The sequence below is a fragment of the Narcine bancroftii genome, chromosome 2 (assembly GCF_036971445.1).
Source record: "Narcine bancroftii isolate sNarBan1 chromosome 2, sNarBan1.hap1, whole genome shotgun sequence".
Taxonomy (NCBI): Eukaryota; Metazoa; Chordata; class Chondrichthyes; order Torpediniformes; family Narcinidae; genus Narcine; species Narcine bancroftii.
Window position 1 is genome coordinate 348,236,351 of NC_091470.1, and position 22,473 is coordinate 348,258,823.

Here is a 22,473-nt window from a genome sequence, read left to right on the forward strand (position 1 = left end):
TGAGATTATTACTTGCTGCCCTAAACTGTCATAGTTACATTTGAGTTCTTCTCTCAATTATACACACCAAAAATAAAATCTGAAATTAAATAAGTTAAAGACATCTCGTTTCATTTCCTTACCTCCAATGAACTTGTGGAGAGTGTAGAAACTGTCTCGCTTTTGGACACCATTCCCGAATTCCCTGAATCACCTGCATCGCAAAGGGTATTGGGACGTTGGGCTTCATTTGTTGCACTCTGCGTCTGGTGACCAGGAGAAGCCCTTTCATTGCAAGAAATATTGATGCGATCCATTGGGGAGTTTTTTGCACAATACCCACTGTCTGCATTAAGGTGAATAAGTCTAGTCTGGGGCAGTTGACTAATGTTAATATTATATTTGCTCTCATCTTTTGGTTTGGCCCTCAGGGTTGAGGTGTTGGTGGGCAGAATAACATAGTTAGCATCTATCACTGGTTCCTGTGCTCGTGCTAGTTCTGAGTCTAACTGCTTGAAAATGTCACCGTCACATATATATATCGATTTCGGTTGTTCACTCTTATTTATTTTCAAGGTATGGTCACTAAACTCATTCATGTTTAATGATCCTGGGTAGTTCAGTGATCCCTGGAGATGCATTTTCGACACATTTGCTGGAAGACTCGAGAACCCAGATAACTTCTGGTGGTTGAATTTCATTTTCATTTCATCATCACGGACCATCGAGCGTTTCAGCGTTCCCGTGAGAGTTCCTGTTCTGACTGCGTTGATGTCTTTATTTAAAACTGTAACATTGAGAATAATAACTAGTTTATATTTCATCAATGGAACTGGCCAAAAAAAATGCACATCATTCAACACATGTTTATGGCTGGTTCTGCTTTAATGGCCTAGCAACATGTGGCAAAGTGCTACATGAACAGGAAACCACCAACAGGACCACCAGATGTTCACAGTTGTTTTACTGAACCTCTTAAAGGGCTCTATTTACATAAATATGATTGCATTCTATGGTTTCCCTGGATGACTTGATTTGTTTAATCCGTGCATAAAAGAATAATGTTATAGCAATCAAGATATTCAAACAAAGGAATAATTCCATTGCTATAAAATTAACAAAATGCCCACTGTGTATTTAAACAGAATTGTTTTATTTGTAACAATTTGACCTCGTTTGATTTGACTCTTTGTTATGCCCCTCCCATTCTCATTTGTTTTAAGTGAATCTACTTTACACACATCTTAAAATGAAAGGAGCTAATTATGCAAATTTGTCTAAAGCACATGAAAGTTTCATTTTCCTATGAAATCGAATGTAAACAAACCTAACGAAAACGCATTTTTTAAACCTCCACTAACAGAAAAGCACGGATTTTGCATCTGATTTATTATCCAGAATATCCTCCGTATATTAATAAAAAATTGTATTTCTCTCCCGATTAATATTTAGTGCTTAAGATCATTTGATCTTTACATTTTCCTATCTTATCCTACCATTTTAAAGGAAGCATTCTCTAAATTATGGTGTGATTTTGTTTAATTAGGTATAAGATGTAAATGTTCTCAACTCAGTGTTTTGTGATATCCTCCTGTGCATGTCACCACTTACAGTAAATGGCATTTCTCACAGAGGCTGGTTTCATCAGTGAAATATCACGTTAGTATAGTTAGGGGGAGATGATCTACTGTGACTGGAATTAAAGGCAGTTGGTTGGTGTAGAGGGAGCTTTATTCAGCATCTAGCCCATGCTCTTCCTAACCTGGGAGTGCTTGATCCTGACACTGCTTTCTCAAAGTAGAAAAGTGATCCACTCCCCAGCGCTGACATCCTTCACCTTGATAAACTAAAAAGAATATGAATTTAAAAAAAGAATAACTAAAACTGTGTCTCAAGTAGTGTTGCAATACAATCCATCAGCACCCACACTCAGCTCACCTCAAGGAAAAGAAAACAACTCAAATGTGCAGTTTATAAATACATATTTCCCACATGAACAGCGAGTAAAATGCCAACTGTATGTTTTAATTATAGCTGTTTCAGAGACAACTAATCAGACCAGTTATAATCACTCCTCAGAGGATCCTGGACATCATTTATCACGATAAACAAAAATGCATCACACATTGTTACTTTCAATCCTTTATCTGCTGTAGATGTACGCTTGATCAGCGCACCAAATGGAGTGCCAATTTGGATCATGAGCTTTTAGCAAGTTCTCCATGCCAACAACTGAAGAATGCTGTAATAAAGCAAACAAATGGAAGCGAGTGAGGTTCCTCTGAGCTTTCCCTGTTAATCATTGAGCTGTCACTAGAAACTCCTCAAAATATGTGAATGTCTCCAATGGAGTAATTCTGCTGAATCAAGGAAAACTCCAAAGGAAACTCAACCCTAAATCAACAGAATGACCATAACAGTTTTGAAGACAAGTAGAAAAATATCATAACAAGTATTCATCCCGTTGAGCATCAGCGGTGACACTTAAAGTACCCTGGAGACATTGGTTTTGAAGAGAGGAAAAGGAAGGAAAAATCAGTTTCATCTCCAGAGAGCACCCAGAAACCACCTACAGATTACGCACAAGCACATCATTGAGAAGGTGACTGCATTCAGGTGACTCCCCTCACATTAACACAGCCTGCTTGGTCAAAGCAGGGGATGGTATCTGCGGAGCATTCCCACAGCAAGAATCACAGGAGAGGAGAAAATAAAGAAAGAATTATTTTATCACTTACCTGATCTACATGCCATATCTACATCCTTTTCAAAGTCAGTCTATAAAAGTTAGGGAAAAATAGTTTAGATGAGATGACAAATATTGCTACTGAGTGTCTTTTCCCTGACATTTCATTTTCAATCAACAGAGAACATTGCAGCACAGTACAGGCTCTTCAGCCCAAGAGGTGCTGATCGACGTAAAGCTACTCCACAACTTCCTAATTTTTCGCTATCTCACGTACATAACACTCTATATTTCTTACCTCCATGTGCCTGTCTAAGAGTCTTTTGACTGCTCCTATTGCACCAGCCTCCATTCCAGGCACCCACCACTCTCTTACCTCCTCACAACTTAAACAGATGTCCTCTGGCATTTGCTATCATCACCCTGTGAACAAGGTGCTGGAAGTCCACCCTTTCTATGCCTCTCTTAACCTTGTATACATTTTTTCAGTCATCTCTCATCCTTTATCACTCTAAGGAGTAAGCCATGTTCTCCAATCCAGGCAACATCCTAGTAAATCTCTCCTCCATCTGCATCCTGAAGTGTGGTCAAGCCAGAGTTTTATAGAGCCGGTACATTACCTCACAGGTCTTGAACTCAATCCCCTGACTAATGAAGACCAGCACAACATATGCCTTCTTAACAACCCTCTCAACTTGCACGACGGCTTGAGGGAATCTATGGATCTCACGTACATAAGATCCCAAAGATCTCTTTGTTCCTCCATACTGTAATCCTGCCAGGAAGGCTGTAGAAGCTTAATCAACAATTTCATTCAAAGTTAAGATCAATTGAAATTGAAATGGCTATAAAAGATATGCCAAATGGAAAAGCGCCTGGTGGAGATGGTTTTACTATTGAGTTTTACAAGACTTTTTATGTTGATATATCTTCCTTATTTAAGAATGTAATACAACAATTTTATGATACTTTTCAAGTACCTGAGTCCTGTTCTAATGCTATAATTACAGTTATACCAAAAAAAGATAAAGATCCCTTACAGGTAGCTTCTTACCATCCTATATCTTTGTTAAATGTAGACTATAAAATAGTGGCTAAAGTTATGGCTAATAGGTTGGCTCAGTATTTACCAAAGATAATACATTGTGATCAAACAGGTTTTATAAAAAATAGGTATGCTTCGGATAATATTCTACGATTAATTACTTTGATAAATAGATCTAAATCTCAGAAGAATTATCCAATGGTGGTTTCATTGGATGCAGAAAAGGCATTCGATAGAGTAGAATGCAAGTTTTTATTTAAAGTACTTGAAAAGTTTTCGTTTGGTCTCTCATTTATTGGTATGATTAGGGCTCTGTATAATGGTCCGAAAGCTAGAGTTGTTACTAATAGTTTGCTTTCAGAATCCTTTAATTTAACAAGATCTACTAGACAAGGATGTCCATTATCACCCGCCTTGTTTGCTTTAGTTATTGAACCTCTAGCACAATTAATACGTCAGAATGATAGTATCAAAGGTGTGAGAGTCTTGAATGAAGATTATAAAATAAATTTATTTGCGGATGACGTTTTACTGTATTTGGTGGATCCTGATGTTTCTCTGCCAGCACTTCAAGATTCCTTAGAGATTTATGGTCAATTATCTGGTTATAAGGTTAATTGGACTAAAAGTGAAATTTTATCAATTAGTAAAGATGATTATTCAATGTTTAGAAATATTATGATTTGAAGTGGACGAAACAAATTAAATATTTTGGAATTAATGTTAATACAGACTACCAAAATTTATATTCACTTAATTATCTTCCTTTAATGAAGAAGATTAAGGCAGATTTAGTTAAATGGAAAGATTTACCTTTGGGTTTATTAGGAAGAATTAATACTATAAAAAAGAATATTTTTCCTCGTATACAATATTTATTTCAATCAATTCCTTGTTGTTTACAAAAAAGATTTTTTAAGGATTTATATAAAGTAATTAGGGATTTTTTATGGAAAGGAAAATTTCCTAGGGTGGCGTTGAAAAAATTGACGTGGAATTTTCAATTTGGAGGGCTACGGCTACCTAACTTTCAATTTTATTAAGAAGCAGCTCAATTTAGATTTCTTAGCGCATTAATGGCCACACAAGATACGCCTAGTTGGGCACAGATAGAATTGGCAGTTATTTCTGAAAAATTTTCAAATGAATTTTTATTTCGATGGAATAAAAATTTGTTACGAATTTATGATGTACCAATATTGAAACATTTAATGAATTTATGGACAAATAAATTACATAAAATGGGATTGAAAAATAAGTGGTTGGGAAGATTACCATTATATAATAATCAACTTGTTCCTTTCACGGTATCTAATACTATTTTGAAACAATGGGAGGAGAAAGGAATACATAATTTATCTGACTGTTTTTTAGAAGGTCATTTTTGTTCTTTTGTAGAATTGCAAAAGAGATTTGATATAAGTGGTTATTCTATATTTGTGTATTATCAGTTAAGATCTTTTGTAAAACAGGAATGCGGTCGTCAAATGAACTTACTGTCTGAAACTGATTTTGAGAAATATGTGCTCTCATTTCCAAAAAAGGGTTATATATCAGGTTTGTATCGTATTTTGTTGGAAAGTGAAAGTAAAATAGATTGGGATAAAGATAAAATGAAATGGGAAAAAGATTTAAGTTTAACAATAACTGAAGAAGATTGGTCTGAAATCTGCTGTAATAGTGTTCGAAAATTGATTAATGCTAGATTGGCGATGATTAATTATAGTTTTATACATCAATTATATTTAACACCCGAAAAATTTTAAAAATTTGGTTTTAGTAAGTCAGATCTTTGTTTTCGTTGTGATCAGGTTTCTGGTACTTTTTTACATGCTGTTTGGTTGTGTGATCGGTTACAACAATTTTGGAAAGGTATTCAATCTGTACTTAATAATCTATATAATCTTTTTATTAGGGAATATGCAACCGTTGATTGATTTAGAATTAGATAATTACCAGATCTCTTTTATTTACTTAACACTGGCAGTGGCCAAGAAATGTATAGCGATTACTTGGAAGAATAGAAATGTATTGTCTTTAGATAGGTGGTATTCAGAGATGAAGATTCTCGACACTAGGTATTATTCTATTTAGTAGAATCCTAGCGAAGATTTTGCCTGCAATGGAGAGCAACGTGATTCCCCTGTAGTTTGAGCAGTCTGATTTCTCGCCTTTGTTTTTGTACAGGGTGATGATGGTGGCATCACGAAGATCCTGAGGCAGTTTACCTTGGTCCCAACAAAGCTTGAAAAACTCATGCAGTTTGGCATGCAGAGTTTTGCCGCCAGCCTTCCAGACTTCTGGGGGGATTCTACTAAATAGAATAATACCTAGTGTCGCCGAGAATATTCTCCCAGAATCACAGTGCGGCTTTCGCGCAAACAGAGGAACCACTGACATGGTCTTTGCCCTCAGACAGCTCCAAGAAAAGTGCAGAGAACAAAACAAAGGACTCTACATCACCTTTGTTGACCTCACCAAAGCCTTCGACACCGTGAGCAGGAAAGGGCTTTGGCAAATACTAGAGCGCATCGGATGTCCCCCAAAGTTCCTCAACATGATTATCCAACTGCACGAAAACCAACAAGGTCGGGTCAGATACAGCAATGAGCTCTCTGAACCCTTCTCCATTAACAATGGCGTGAAGCAAGGCTGTGTTCTGGCACCAACCCTCTTTTCAATCTTCTTCAGCATGATGCTGAACCAAGCCATGAAAGACCCCAACAATGAAGACGCTGTTTACATCCGGTACCGCACGGATGGCAGTCTCTTCAATCTGAGGCGCCTGCAAGCTCACACCAAGACACAAGAGAAACTTGTCCGTGAACTACTCTTTGCAGATGATGCCGCTTTAGTTGCCCATTCAGAGCCAGCTCTTCAGCGCTTGACGTCCTGCTTTGCGGAAACTGCCAAAATGTTTGGCCTGGAAGTCAGCCTGAAGAAAACTGAGGTCCTCCATCAGCCAGCTCCCCACCATGACTACCAGCCCCCCCACATCTCCATCGGGCACACAAAACTCAAAACGGTCAACCAGTTTACCTATCTCGGCTGCACCATTTCATCAGATGCAAGGATCGACAATGAGATAGACAACAGACTCGCCAAGGCAAATAGCGCCTTTGGAAGACTACACAAAAGAGTCTGGAAAAACAACCAACTGAAAAACCTCACAAAGATAAGCGTATACAGAGCCGTTGTCATACCCACACTCCTGTTCGGCTCCGAATCATGGGTCCTCTACCGGCACCACCTACGGCTCCTAGAACGCTTCCACCAGCGTTGTCTCCGCTCCATCCTCAACATCCATTGGAGCGCTCACACCCCTAACGTCGAGGTACTCGAGATGGCAGAGGTCGACAGCATCGAGTCCACGCTGCTGAAGATCCAGCTGCGCTGGATGGGTCACGTCTCCAGAATGGAGGACCATCGCCTTCCCAAGATCGTGTTATATGGCGAGCTCTCCACTGGCCACCGTGACAGAGGTGCACCAAAGAAAAGGTACAAGGACTGCCTAAAGAAATCTCTTGGTGCCTGCCACATTGACCACCGCCAGTGGGCTGATAACGCCTCAAACCGTGCATCTTGGCGCCTCACAGTTTGGCGGGCAGCAGCCTCCTTTGAAGAAGACCGCAGAGCCCACCTCACTGACAAAAGGCAAAGGAGGAAAAACCCAACACCCAACCCCAACCAACCAATTTTCCCTTGCAACCGCTGCAATCGTGTCTGCCTGTCCCGCATCGGACTGGTCAGCCACAAACGAGCCTGCAGCTGACGTGGACTTTTTACCCCCTCCATAAATCTTCGTCCGCGAAGCCAAGCCAAAGATTCAGAGATGAAGTTTTGTTTGGTTATGGAAAGAATATCTTTTTCTATACAAGATAAGATGTCTTTTTATGAGTTAAAGTCGACCCTATTTATTGATTATATACAATTTAAATAAGTTTGAATTAATCTTTTTTTTCTTTAAAAAATTTTTTTATATATTTTTTCTATATATATATATGTTTTCTTTTTTTTCTTTCTTTTTTCTTTTTTTTCTTTTTTTTCAAGTATTTTTAATTATTAGTTTTTTTTTCACTTAAGTTCTTTTTGTTTTTGTTTTTTAATATATATTCTTATATAATAAAAAATTGTTGGATTAATAATTAATACTTAATTTTTTTTAGATTTTTATATATCGATCTTTTTTTTAAGATATATATTTTTTATTTTTTTTATTATACTAATAGTATTAATTCTTCACTCTTTATCATGGGGGGTGGGGTTTAGGGTTAAAAATAGTTTTTTTTAAGTCTTAGTTTTTAGTTGTTAGGGGGAGATGCCGAGATTGGTATTGTATTAACTATGTTACTTTATACTTGTATTACTTTATTTTGTTTTTTTTCTGTACATGAATTACTTAGTTTCTTCATATGTTAAAATTAATAAATAAAGTTTCAAAAAAAAGTTAAGATCAATTGATTTTTAGATATTGGGAGAATCTAGTGATATTTGAATACAAAAGGAAAATGGTGTTCAGAGAGCAAATCAGCCATAATCTTGTTGAATGCTGGAGTAAACTCAAGGGGCAGAACGGTCTACACTTATTCCTATTTCTTACATGGCTTATTGCTGTAACATGTTTTAGAGCCTCTTGCACTTGTGAACGGCCCAACAAAATTATGAGTTTTTCTGCCTTTTATCTGTATCTTGGCAGGTATGCGTACCATGTTCTCATCACATGCATATCTCTATTATCTTGTGTCAAGTTGGAAAGTTACCGTATCTTTTTATTTTGGTGGAGATAAATATTAGTTCTCAGTCAAGATAAGAGAACATGATTATCTAGTCACTGGATTAGCAGTGTAGCTTTCTCAAAACGTAACCCAGAGACTCGAGTTCAAATCTCAATGGATTCTGAAATGTATTTCATTTTAAAAATGTAGAAAAATCATCAACAATGGTGGAATTAATACAAAACATCACTGTAGAAATCCCTCTCATTGACAAACACCTGCATTCCCTTCAGGTGACTCTTCTGGATAGACCTGGGGGACAATCTTAAAAAACAATTACAAAAGTGGAGTTTCCACAAGATGCAGAATTGTTCCTTCTGGGAGATATTGGTGAAGTACAGTTTAAACTATCCAAGCACCAAATTCCATTTGTGAAGATCACTTTGACGGTAGCCCGGAAATGCATAGCGATTGCGTGGAAGTCCGACTCTCAACTTAGTATTACATGATGAAATACGCAAAGTTGTATTCCCCTGGAGAAGATTACTTATAACTTGAGGAAGAAGTATGATGCATTCAATGAAGTGTGGCAGCCACATCTGAGGCGCACAGATGCACACACATGATCTATATCCACCCTTTTGTGAAAAGAGTTAAGATACAAGCCATCCTGACAGATAAATAGAGTGAATTAAAGTTGTGGCACAGGCTACATTTTAATTTTTAGTTTTAACTTATCCTTTGTCTTTTATGGTTTATTTAATATCCGGGGAAGTAAAAAATACTGGACTCTGCATATTATATTGTATGATAAGAAAATGCCTTTTATTGTTTGTATATATATTTGCTTGAGTCTTTATAATAAAATATTAAAAAAAGATCAATAACTATGTGGCTGATTCCCCTTTGATAGAGTAAGCCACTTAGCAAGAAGGGGAAAATTTACCAGTGAAATCCATATTCTAATCGAGAATTCAATAACTAAGGAATGTAACCCAAATTGTTTGTATAGTGGTCTGCGAAGTAGATGAATAGGAAAAGTGGGCCAATAAATTTTATACACCTCTATAAAATCATGAAGGCCTTGTTTTGGTGGACATTCAGAATCCTTAATCCAGCACAAAAATGTCACATCCTTGAGCCCTTGTGAAGGCGAGGAAGTTTGAGGTGTGCAAGCAAACAGTGAGTGGTCGGTGCCTCAAACAGGCTGCCAGGAATAGTGGTGGAAACAGATATAATATTAGCATTTAAGAGGCTTCTAACACATGGATATGAAGGGAATTGAAGAATATCAATGTGCAATCAGCTCTTCTAATTTGATTTGAACATCATGTTTGGCACAGACATTTGAGTCAAAGTGCCTGTTCCATTCAATGATTGGTGGATGGAATTTAACTTGACAAATGTGTAACACATTGATATGTTAAACTAGGGCAGGATTTACACAATAAATGATCTGGCCCTGGAGAATATTGCAGAACAGAGAAACATAATTCCAGAAACACTGGTAGACATGCTGGTGAACAAGTCATTTGGCATGCTTTCCTTCATTGGTCAAGGCACTGAGTATAGGAGCTGGAACAATACTTGGACATTGTGCCACAGTAGGCCAATAGATTTAATACTGACTGTTTCACAATCCCATATTGTGGCTTTTGCTCCCCTCATTGCGAGAAGGGCCATTTTGATGAGATGGAAAGTTGTTGCCCCTCCCACTCATACTCAATGGTTGTCACTAGAAAAAAATTACATATTCTACTACTGCAATAGATCTTAACTTTCTCTTTGTAATCCTTTTCTTAATTATTTTTAAAATTATTTTTGGTCTTTTTTTCCCTCATGATCCCATGAATATCACTATCAGTTAGTGGACTCCTTAACCTGGCCAGTAACTCCCATAGGATGGGGTTTGAGTTTTAGATTAAGAGCATATGTCTTTTTTTTCCTTTTTCTTTCCGTTTAATAGGATAGGTTCATATGTACCTTGGTTACTGTTATTTGATATCAATGTACTTTAACATTATTATCTTATGTTAAAACCAATAAAAAGATTGAAAAAGAAGAGTAAGTGCAATGGGTCTCAAAAACTAATTGGATATCGCAGTAAATTCCAGTGTTGTGATACCTAGTTGTTTAATTAACCCATTTAGTTAAACTATTCCAATAATGCATGAAACTGTTGGATTGTTTGTTGTATCTAGAGTTTGATAGGTGAGACATTAAGTCTAGAAGAGTTAAGTATAGATTTAAGTCATTAAGGCCATCGAGTCTGCTCAGCCATTCAAATCATGGCTGACATTTTTCTGTTCATTCTCAATCTCCTGTCTTCTCCCCAGAATTTTTGACACCTTTACTCAACATGAATTTACCAAACTCTGTTTTAAGTATACTCAATGACTCAACACCTGTCTGTGCCAACAAATTCCACAGATTCACTTCCTCACTCTGTTCTGAAGGGACATCCTTTCATTCTTAGACTCTGCCTTCTCATCCTAGACTACTCCTGCTGTTCCTTTCCTCAGACTTGAGCATCTTCCTGCCCAGCAGTTTACCATTCTCGACTTTAAGAATAAAATCTAAACTTTAGACAATATTTGAAAGTTGATCACTGGGAACATCGACAAAATCCAACCCAACTTTTCTTTGCACTCAGGCACACAATAACTGACAGCTTCCACCCAACAATCACATTATCTTCCAGAAGAATATAGATTTTTAAAAAATCCTCACCAAAGATGCCAGAACTTGTTAAAACTTCTCACCAACAGCCCCTCAAAGAAAGCAGGCAACCATTCAACATATGATATTTTTAACAAAGAAGTCCATACCATTAATTGTGCATGTCCATTTTGAAATGATCCCCCAGAATCTCCATTCCCCTCTTCCTGACGATCTACAACTCGACACTTCACTGCATCCTGAACCTGTGAAGGGAAATGAGAACAGCTGGTTACATTCAATATTAATCCAAGAGGAAAATAGGATCAATAGGAAAACTATTTACTATTTCCTGAAGATTCTTGGTGGGGAAAGGAGAAAAGTTGACCCTCACAGATGGACTGAAATACTTGGAATACAGACATAGATCAAGTCTAAGGATCAATCCCCACTTAATATCTAATGATATCCTTCTTGCTGTCTGAATTTTTCATTCATATCATGTTAGCCATGATATACTGGCAACCGAACAAAAAGACCTTTTGTTTGACTAATTTTCATGAATATTTTTTTATTTTAAGAAGCAAGAACTGATTAAGTTATTGTGAACAACCAAATGAATTATTTTCATAGTTAGTTTTTAATTCTGCCACTATGACATCTGACCTAGGAGGAGGAATAAAAGATGAAACTTCGCAGAGGGGTATAAATAGAACACGTGACTGAAATTACGTGTCAATACAGTAGCTCAGGTCACAATGGAGGAATTCCAACATCACAACGGAACCTGTAAATAAGATGTTATTGGTATTACAAGACTAAAATCTGGAGTATACTTTTCCCAAGCATTGTAGATGCTTGTTGAACTAGGATTTTCAAGGATGAGATGGAAAGGTTGTTATCATTTAGGGAATCTTCTTTACATCAAAGACAGGTATGTAGAGTTGAGTTAAAAAAAAAACATCTAATTGAGCAGTGGAACAAACTTAAAGAGCTAAAAGGTCTGCTCAGGCTCCTGTGCTCCAGATAGGAACACCTCGTTTGTCTTAATAAGGCAGAACCTTCCCATAATTCCATTCATTTTCAGTTGAATTCGGGAAAGAGGTGAAAAGTGGGAGAGTGCCAAAGTATCTTCTGAAAGTACCAATTTTGACATGTTTGGATGCACTGAGATTAAAGTTGAAAACAACATCAAAATGTTGGGAACGGCAGCCTTAGAAACATGTCCATGGTAGTGTGTTTCTGAAGTTCCATTCTACTGATGTCTATAGAACTGAATTTCAGGAGGGCATATAATAAAGAAGTGCTTTTCAGTCGCGGTTCTTCCTTTTCCTGCCATATTTCTGAAGTCTTAGCTGAAGCAGCATGAGCAGAGATGAATTGACATTTATTGAAAATAAGAAGCAATGAAAACCCTCTCATGAGGTCACTTATGCAATTCCTGATCATCACAACTGGACACGTTTTGCTAACTCTTCCTTCTCGAGAAGGTGATTCTACAGGACGGGTCTATTTCTGAGAGGCAATTGCTTCTCCAAAAGAAAATTTGCACTATGACATCTCTCTTCCATGTCTTGCACATGACTTTTCATTGACCACCTGGTGGCTATCCATGGCAACATTACTACAAGATAGTTTATGGGAGAACCTTGTGTAGCCCATCAAACTTACTTTGCCATTTAATATTAGTTCTTGCACAGCTTCACTTCCACCAATCCTCAAAACTACCATAATCTCCAAGAATTGGTGGTTCTCCCTTGAATGCATTCAGTGACTCTACATATGTCATAAATAGTTTCTCCTCAATTTGTTTTGACATAGCTGATTCCTGAGATCATCAAACACTATTTCTCAAATCTTTAACTATAGTAAGGTCTGACTTAGAGACTTTCTATTCCCAGTTGGAGATCATCTATTGCTCACAGATTCTCTGATTACCTAACAAGAAAAATAGGTCAGTATTTCACTGCAAAAAAAAAAGGTCCACTGGTTTACTGAAAAAACAACATTCCCGAAAAATCATCAAGATTCAGAAGGAGTGTGTTTTGAAGACCAGGAATTTGATGTTATTTTTAATCCACATCCTTCTCACTCAGAAGCAGATGTGTTGTAAACTGAGCCAAACTGTGAAGATACCAGCGAACAGATAGTCTTTAAATATTATATGCAATCTCCATTGACATGTTTGTCAAGTCCAAAGCAAAAATGCTGAAAAAAAATGTATACAGCATTTCACAATTTTTCTTCCATAGCACCACACCCTTTAACCAATACTAGCTCAGGCATAAAGTGAAGCAGATTTTGGGGTACAATCATTCCATGTCAATGCCATTGACAAGTATCACAAATTTAAACATTGACCATTAAAAGGAAAATCTGAAGGAGGTGTGAAAAGAAATCATACAAATAAAAAAAAAGGGAACATGGTGGGAATTCATAGCATGTCAAAGAAAGAACTGAGAAGTTGATATTTAACCTGTCAAAGGCTGTTAAAATGAGCTGTCCTTCAATGCTACATGGGACATTTCTTTTCTCCAGCACTCTCCTTGCTTCTCTTTAACAACTTGACTGATGTACAGCCATTCTCTGCCAACTTCACATGAACTTGGAGAGTTAGCAGTCAGGTTATTCATTCTTAGGGAAGAAGGCAAGGTCCATATTCAAGGTTTACATCCATAATGATGAGTAGAAATTAATGGATCGAATCAGGAACAGGAAACAAGGCTGAAATGATTTTTTTTCTTGTCTACAGTACTGAGGCAAGAGGATCAAGTTGTTTCAGCTAATTCAATGTAATTTATCATGGGGAGGGGAAATTAACTTATTCTACTAAATTTTAAAGTGACTTTTCTTTGCAAAATTAAAAAAAACCCTATGTGGACTAATTATTTGAAAAAAGCTTGCATTTAAATGCTGATATTGATATTGTGCTACTTCACATGACAATACTTGCTAAATGCTCTCTGTATTTTCATTAAGGTGTTGTTTTCCATGCCAACGTTCAAAACTGGGAAGATTGACACAAATAAATCATCATTTATATTTGAAATGGAAAGGCTTAAAATATCTCAACATGAAAAAAAATAGAACCAATGTAACAGTTAAGAGTATAATCTCAATTCCTTCACATAAATGCTACCCCAAACTATTGTTTTATGTAATCAACCGGTAACAGTGGAAGAAAGATACATGTTACTACTCAGCAGACACTAAACCGATGAGAAAGGCACTTGGAAAGGCTACTTGATTTGAAGGAAGAGAAGGAGGATGAGCAGTGGAAGATTTGAGGAAGAACATTCCAAATAAATGGTGACTAAATGAAAGCCACAAACTCCCATGCTTAACAACCCATACTCTAACTCTCTTCCTTTGCATTACTTTCCCTTTTCTGTTCTTCTCCTGTGATTTAACTTCAAAGATCCTCATAAACTCATCAATTATTCATCGTGAGATCCATCTGCCACTTCAAGTGCTTCAGTCTGCAAGTTCTTCCTCATCCAGTTTCTCCTTCTTGGTTACACGTTGTGCCCGCACTGGAGGGCCAGTGAAGTCTAATGAAGTCTTAAGGACAAGGATTCAGAGCACAATATGGGCAAATTTGCAGATATGCGGAATGGTGGCTGAGGATGCAAGTAGAATAGGTCCTCCAAAGAAGGGTATGTAACTTGTAATGGAACTGAGCCTCCTGGAATAAGTCTTTCTAATCTTCATTCCAGAAGACTGGAGGGCATGACTTGCTTTTCCTTCAAGAGAGTGGATCAAATACTAACTCTCTGAATAGCAAAGATTACAGTTATATTCAAAATAAAACAAAACTTGTTATTCGATTTCAAACAATACATTTATTCATGGAAATAAGCAAAATTGTATTTTTCTTACTATTGTAAATAAGTAAGGTACAGAACATTATTCCTGTCAATACTATGTGATGGAAAGAAACATGCATCAAAATCCACAAAGGACTTAGTTCAAGATTCAAGAAAATATTTCTAATTTGTATCTTAAAAGTCCCCTTCCTCACATGAACATCATTTTGCTAGACTGCAATTTAGATCTTAATGTTTATTAAGAGCAGTTGGATTTACAAATAGTCAAATTTTGATTCAAATGGCATGCAGTCAAACTCTTCAAAATAACTTGCTTTTAATTTCAAACAAATGAGGAACACAGATACCCCCCCCAAAAAAAAAAAGCAGCAAGGATTTTATAAATTAGAAATAGTGCAGGTTTACGTTTCCAGCAAAGATACAAAATGGAGATTAAAACCTCACCAGGAACACCAACATTTTGCTCACTGAAAGGCCCCAGAATTATTTATATCAAATATGTTACCAGCTGCCATGCTCAGTCTGAGGCCTATCTTGAGTTTATAAGAAGTGGTACTGCAATGAGGGAGGAAGTGCAATCACAAATCTCATGATAGAACAATTGGTTCTTCTCACCCTTTATACAAATATACATCGACACCAGCTCATCGTCCCAGTTACAACAGTACTTCCACTATATTTACAGCCATCACATCACATTTATTGATGCAGGATACCACTATGCAGCACACAAAATATGTAGCACAGAGACAGCCCATTTGGTGCAAGGCTAATACTTATATTTCACATATTTCTGTTTATTTCACTCCACTTCTCGACTTTACTCTCATGTGTGCTTATTTAGTTTCTACTGAAATGTCTCTCTGCTGTCACCCCAGCCACTTCGCCTGGTTGGCAGTCCCAGATTCTCACAACTAAGTGAGCCAACTAAGACGTACTTGAATTACTTATTGCATATGCTGTCGATTATCTAAGAATGTTGACCTGAATTTTGATAGATTAAGAATTATCTTGGAGGACTCAGAGTAGGAATAGCCTGAAAGAATATTGAATATTTTAGAACATTTCTATTTAAACAGAGACATGATAAATGTAAATATGCATGTGTGGTGAAACCACTATGGTGTAAATAAATTATATGCCCTTTTACATTTGACCCTGCTCTCACTGGCTGCCTTGTGACTCCTCCCCTTTATCCCCCATGAAGGCTGTCATGCCAACACCCTGCCCCCAGTTTGAGCCCAGGTCAGGAAGAACCAGCAACACAAGGGATGCTGTCCATTTCTTGCTAATAAAAGCCTTCAGTCTTTGCGTAATTGATCGTCCATCAAATATGCATAAAAACATACACACTTGCAGTCATACACAAATAATATAGAAAAAGCTAAATTAATCCAACTGAAATACAATGATTTTGATTTTGATTCAACCAATTCACCTCCTAATTTCCCCATTCAACACCATTTTCTCATGTCCATTTGACCCATTCTGTCATTTATTTTTTGATAGTGACTTTAACATGACTTATTCAAACATTTCAATTAATTTCCTCCTTTCTAACTCCAAACACGGTCACTTAATTTGTCTTTGGGGGCAGCATTTATTCAGGATGTGGGACCTATAAGAAAATAAACATCTGGAAATTCATTCTCAGATGTTGTACAAACAAGGTTCATGATCATGAATCAGCAACATTACTCTGTGTGATCAATGGACTGAATTGTGGAGAGAGCATATAATTTAATGATGCAACTATGTAGAATGTTCAATCTCGAGTCAATGGGAATAAATATCTAGAAAGTGCTTCAGAATAATGCCGACTTGTGAAAGTCTTGGAGCAGCATGCATCTTGGAACTGTTCAACTGAGTGTTCCCACAAGATTATAATTATTCCTCCACTCCCCACCGCTCCCCCCCCCCCCACCACACCACACACACAAACACACACACACAAAATATCCTTAACGGTGCTGTACATCATTTTATTTTCAAGAAACAGCTCCTCTCATACTATTTAGCTTAAATGCTATAAACCTGCTGAGTGCTGAAAGCAGAACATCAAAATCACTGGCAGGAGCTTTTGATCTGTTTCAGTATTTCTGACACACGTAAAACAGACATCACGACGGATTTGAGAGGAAATACATGCAATCTCATTTGATGCTAATCAATTTGCCCCCTTTTTATTCTCTTTCCAGATGTGTGAAAACAGATCTCTGCATTATTTTCTCCTCGGGAAATTATTTAACCCCTACCCCTCAATTTCACATGTATTTCCATGTGACATACCTCTCTTCTCAAAATGCAGTGGACCATTACAATGACAAAGCCTTCCAAAGAGTCAAAGACAGCAAAGAGGATTTGAAAGAGGGCTGATCTTCGATCTGTGATGGCCAAGACGGCAGACATCCAAGTCAGAGCTAAAAGTGGGAGAACAACACAGGAGCTCCAAAGAGATGCCCTGGTAAGAGAGGGAAAAAAAAAGTGTGAGGGAGAAACGTGAAGTGTCTGCTGAGTGTCAGATTAACATCATTCACAAAGGACATCATTTGACATAAAATCCAAATAAAACAAGGGGAAAATGCTAAACAATCTTCATTTCAATACAAGTAAAATCCCCAATGTAGTCAGCTACTAACAAGGATCATGCAACTTCCTATGTATAATAAAGTGAAACAGCCTTGAAGGCCTACATTTCTTCCATTAACAATAAAAAGCTCTCCATCCATAAAGTTTTACATAATAACTCACTCAATAAGAAAAACAAATTCTCATTTCCAATATTACACATCTGAAATGCATATTAGTCATTTTGTTAAACTAATTGTCTAATACCACCTACTAATTCATGAAGCAGTGTAATTATTCTGCACACAATACAGTAAAAAAAACATACTTTGAGAAGAAAATAATAATCTGTCCTAACAGCAGTGAGATGAAATTCGCGTAATGAAAGGTCATGGGAGAGGATGTGATCCATCAAATCTATTCATTCCATCTGCAAAATCTCAGCCCCAAGCATAATTTTTACCTCCTGTGGAAATGGCAAGTGACTAATTTACTTACATCTTTCTGAAAGTGTAACATTTTCTTTCTGTTTCACTGTGGAAATGTTGAATTCTGCTGTATTAACTGAATATATTTAAAAAAATGACTGACAGTTTTTAAAAAGTTTAAATTTATAGATTTCAGATGCAACTTTACAAAACTCCAACTTTTGGTTTCAGGGGCCATATTTGCACGTCCCAACGTAGAATCGATTAGAATTGAAATGAGTGTTAACAAGTATAGTTGTACCTCTTTAATCTGGCGACATTGGGACCTGACCATTGCTAGGCCACAAAAAATGCTGGAAAACAGAAATTGACACCAAAGGGAACCCCCTATGTAAACATATCCAAGGTAGAACAAAGCTTAAAACAGGAAATAATGCTCTTGGGCGGCATGGTTAGTCTAGCAGTTAGCGCAATGCCTTTACAGTGCCAGGGATTGAGAAAGGGGTTCGAGTCATGCGCTGCCTGTGAGGAGTTTGTACTAACGACGGCAGATTCAAACGTGCCGGACCACAAGAGTTCCTGGACCAAATTCTTGGATAAAAGTGGTAGGTTTGTAGGGTTCAACACTCCTTTGTTGGAAAGGTTGTGCGATCCCAACTCTTAAAGCTGCAACCCATTATCAACTGGGCTCTCAACTGATTACAAGGCAACTCTACATTTTAGGTTAAATATCAGTGCTGTCTTAAAGGTAACCAACATTCAATGTACAGACAGAAAACAAGGGAAGAGGGAGAGGTATGGCACGAGTGTGTAATCACTCGATCTGGACATGCAGCACAATGTCAGGTGTGTTCTGTCATCTTGTTGTTCACAGATTCTTTCAAATCACAAGACATCTCTGATAAATAAATTCATCAAAGTGCATTTGCATTTGTGTGGTGCCTTTCAGAACTTCCAGGTGACCACTTTATAGTCAAGGAAATATGATTTCAGTATGGTATTGAAAAAGGTGTGAAAAATAAAAAATTTAAAAAAAAAGTGCAGCCAAACTAAGAATGCCAAAATTCTCAAACATGAATGTGATATTAAACAGTGAATTTGCTTTTGTTACATTAGATGTAATCTTAGGTACCGAAGCAACAGCTCTTACATTTCTTCAAAGAGTTGCATCTTTTACTTAGATACAGATGGATTGATTCTTTCTCAGTTTCACATCACATAAGAAAGGCAGCACCTCAGGCACACAACCCTTCTATAAATATTCTACTGAACTGACAGCTTATTTTATTCTCCAGAGTGAGACACTGATCCACAATCTTTCATCTTCCAGGTGAAGTTTCCATGGCTATACCTGAGCTCTTTAAGGTTTTCCTTTAACACAGGAACTCTAACAAAGGTTGTGTTTGACAGCTTTCAGCACATGGAGCAGGCTGGTAAAAATTACCATTGCAATATTACATATATTTTCTCTTTGCTAATGTGTTAGTTCAAGGCCCTGTTACCTTCCAAGGATAGATATGAAAAAAACAAAAGCTGACTTGAAAGTGGTATTATTTAACTTTCTGTCAATATTACTAAACAAAATATTGGTGTGAGACATCCTGTTTGCAACAATTTGCACAAATTTCCTTTCTCACTTTTCCCCCCAAAAAAGTGAATACCTTTCAAAGAACAGTGCACCAGTAATGGGAACATTACCCCCTGTTGAGAATGAGACGCAGAGTAGACAACACTAAGGATGGTGACCACGGTGGTGCACCAGCGAGCAGCTCTGTGGCTGGAGGACACACAAGTGGCGAGCTGTTGGTGACTTGAGAGTGAGGAACCCACACCGGCTGCAAGCAACTTGAGGTTGAGGGACTCAGGCCAGGTTGCGGGCTTCTGGGGGCTGGCTCACGGGACCCAGGTGTCAGGACTGGGATTCGATAGGAGGGCTCCCAAAGGCCCCTGGGCACTTAAGACTTCCTCATCTTGTCAGAGGTTTGGATCTGGGCTTGGGTTGCCAATGGCTTGAACTGAACTGGAGTCTTGTCAGGCTGCAGAAGATACAGGAGCACTGGGGACAAATCCACGGTCACTCAGTGACTCCGGGAGGAACACTCTTTTGCTTCTCCTTCTCTGACTGTAAGGAGTGAATTTTTATCTGCCTTGTAGAAGACGAAAGGCAATTTTGTGTAATATTACATTTCTGTTTTATTACAGGATAATGAATACTATTCTAAGTGTATTTCACTGCCTGTGAAACACACTGAGGAATTATGGAAATAAGCCCTGCAAATACAAATTATTTTTTCTCTTGAATAGAATAACTAATCATGAATTATAGTCCAAATAAAAATTTCTCCTATGAGAAAGGTCACCAAAGTAACTCAAAATCTCCAATTATTAATAACTGCAGGTAAAGCTCAAAAATATCAACCTTCAAGAATATTCACATTATTAATAAAATGAATTTTGTCCTGAAATATAATCAACTATGATGGTTAAAAATTGTAGCATTAAACATCTTGAGTTGGTGAGTGATCTCACACCACAGAATGGCCCTGATTTTGCTTGAGTGATCCATCTTGGCATGCATGTTCCATGCCGACTGTTCCTTACACTTTCCGCTTTCAAAACCATTAATACGCAAATTCCTTGAATGTGAAAACTTAAAATGCCTCAAGGCATTCAAGCATCTGCGACCTCCAAGAACATCAAATAAAATCAAGTAGTTGAGAAACAAGTTAAGAAATGGACTGCAATGCACCAAACAAATTAATTGTCAATCAGTTACAGCAAGGAATGCAGGAGAATGATTAGGCAAAGAGAACAAAAAACCTAAGGAAAACATCTTTATCAAATTTGGAATGTAAAGCCTGCAAATAAATTGCTCGTATTTTTAATCTTTTTTTAAAATTTAGACATACAGCATGGTAACAGGCCATGTTGGACCTTGAGTTCGTGCTGCCCAATCAACCTAAATCCCCATTACATTTCAAATAGTGGGAGGAAACTGGAGCCACCGGAGGAAACCCACGCAGACACGGGGAGAATGCACAAGTGCTTTATAGACAGCACTGGATTCGAACCCCTGACCTGATTTGCTAGTACTAACCACTATGTCAACCGTACTGCCCTAAAGATAAATGGTGACTACCTGTACAAGGAGGCTGAATTATTAACTATTATATGGCAAAAGGGAACTTATGCAGTTAATTACTAAACTCAACTTTTTAACAATCAATTCAGCAATGATGTGAATATCACAGGAAAGAGCTGGGCAAGGTGCCATCTTCACACAATTAGCAAAGTGAAACTTCACAATCGCCAAAATGGATTTTTCTGCCCACAATTTAATGACCAATTTTACACATTGACAGTGTGTGACTTCTTTCCACCCACCCCCCCCCCCCCACCCCACACCAGTCCCAATTACAAATTTGTAAAGGTTGCCAAAGAGAAGCAAAAAATTAAAATGCTAGGATTGGCAAGAAGCCTGCCAGACTTCACTTATCCAGGATTTTTATTCTGAAATCTCTTTCAGAATCCAAAATAAATCCTTTCCTTTTCCAACAGGGTAAGATCTCCATGACACTCAGGCTCAATGAACTGCTGAGTATCGAAGGGGAACCTATCCAGGGCTCTGTGCTGCGCTGCTCTGCCATGCCTGGATTTCATGGTTGCTGGCTTCCCAACATAGAAAAATTCAGTACATTAGAACTGGCTGGAGTTCACTAATTTGCTCTGTCCCTTTGAATTTCACCTCTCAGCTTCAGTTTTGAGATCCACTTCCTTGAGGGTCAATAGTCTTGTCTTAAGGTAGAGGGTTAAACAGCATTAGAATCCTTGAAGAAATGCAGTCTGAGGCTAGATTCTAGCACAATATGAATACAAAGGAATGGAAGGGTGTAAGGTTATCACTGCAGGTGTATGTTGAACACTATTGTTCCATGTTCAAGAAAAAACTCGCTCATCACACTAATAACACTGGACAATGAAGAATTTAGTTCCTGAATATTTGGGGGCATATTTATGGATTTGAAGCTGGTGATCATGAAAATCACCTTAAGATTTTCCTATCACATACCTTTTTATTATATTCAACCTATTTTTGTGATTTCGTGTCATATTTTCATCTCCTGTTTTGTCAGTCCATGCACTTAGTGCAGTTCAAGGTAGGCTTAGTCAGGATAGATGCAGATAGGCTATAAAAGCAGTTCACATATAGAAATGGTGTGCATTACATTGAAGATTGAATGCATGCTGATGTGCATGTTCTTCAGACAATAGCATAGTGAATGTACTTAACAATAGCATTTATTGCCTACAGGAAGATTCAGTGGAGCAGAAATGCCACTTCAATTTCACAACAGCTGCTATACATTCTGTTACATTTGTGGCGAGTATATGCTTCAGGCTCAAAGGTACTGCACTTATTAAGAAAGCCTATGAGCTTTACTTTAGTAATAAAATTGATGATCAAAACAACCCCTGGGCCCCTCACAGTTGTGCAACGTGTGCAGTCAACCATCTTGCAGAGCATCATTATGCAATTAAACATGCTAAATTTATTAAAAGATAATGT

The 22,473-nt window shown here is 37.5% G+C and overlaps 1 protein-coding gene across 7 annotated transcripts in view; it reads right to left on the reverse strand.

Moving 5' to 3' along the window:
- Positions 1-22,473, reverse strand: part of adgrb1a (adhesion G protein-coupled receptor B1a) — a 651,114-nt gene that overhangs the window by 38,345 nt on the left and 590,296 nt on the right. For all 7 annotated transcript variants that reach the window (XM_069922257.1, XM_069922254.1, XM_069922256.1 and 4 more), the window contains 5 exons: positions 17,200-17,371; positions 11,254-11,349; positions 2,718-2,757; positions 1,742-1,825; positions 123-766 (listed from right to left, as the gene is read on the reverse strand). In XM_069922257.1, coding sequence (XP_069778358.1) covers positions 123-766; positions 1,742-1,825; positions 2,718-2,757; positions 11,254-11,349; positions 17,200-17,371 — 1,036 coding nt within the window. The remainder of the gene's footprint in view (positions 1-122; positions 767-1,741; positions 1,826-2,717; positions 2,758-11,253; positions 11,350-17,199; positions 17,372-22,473) is intronic.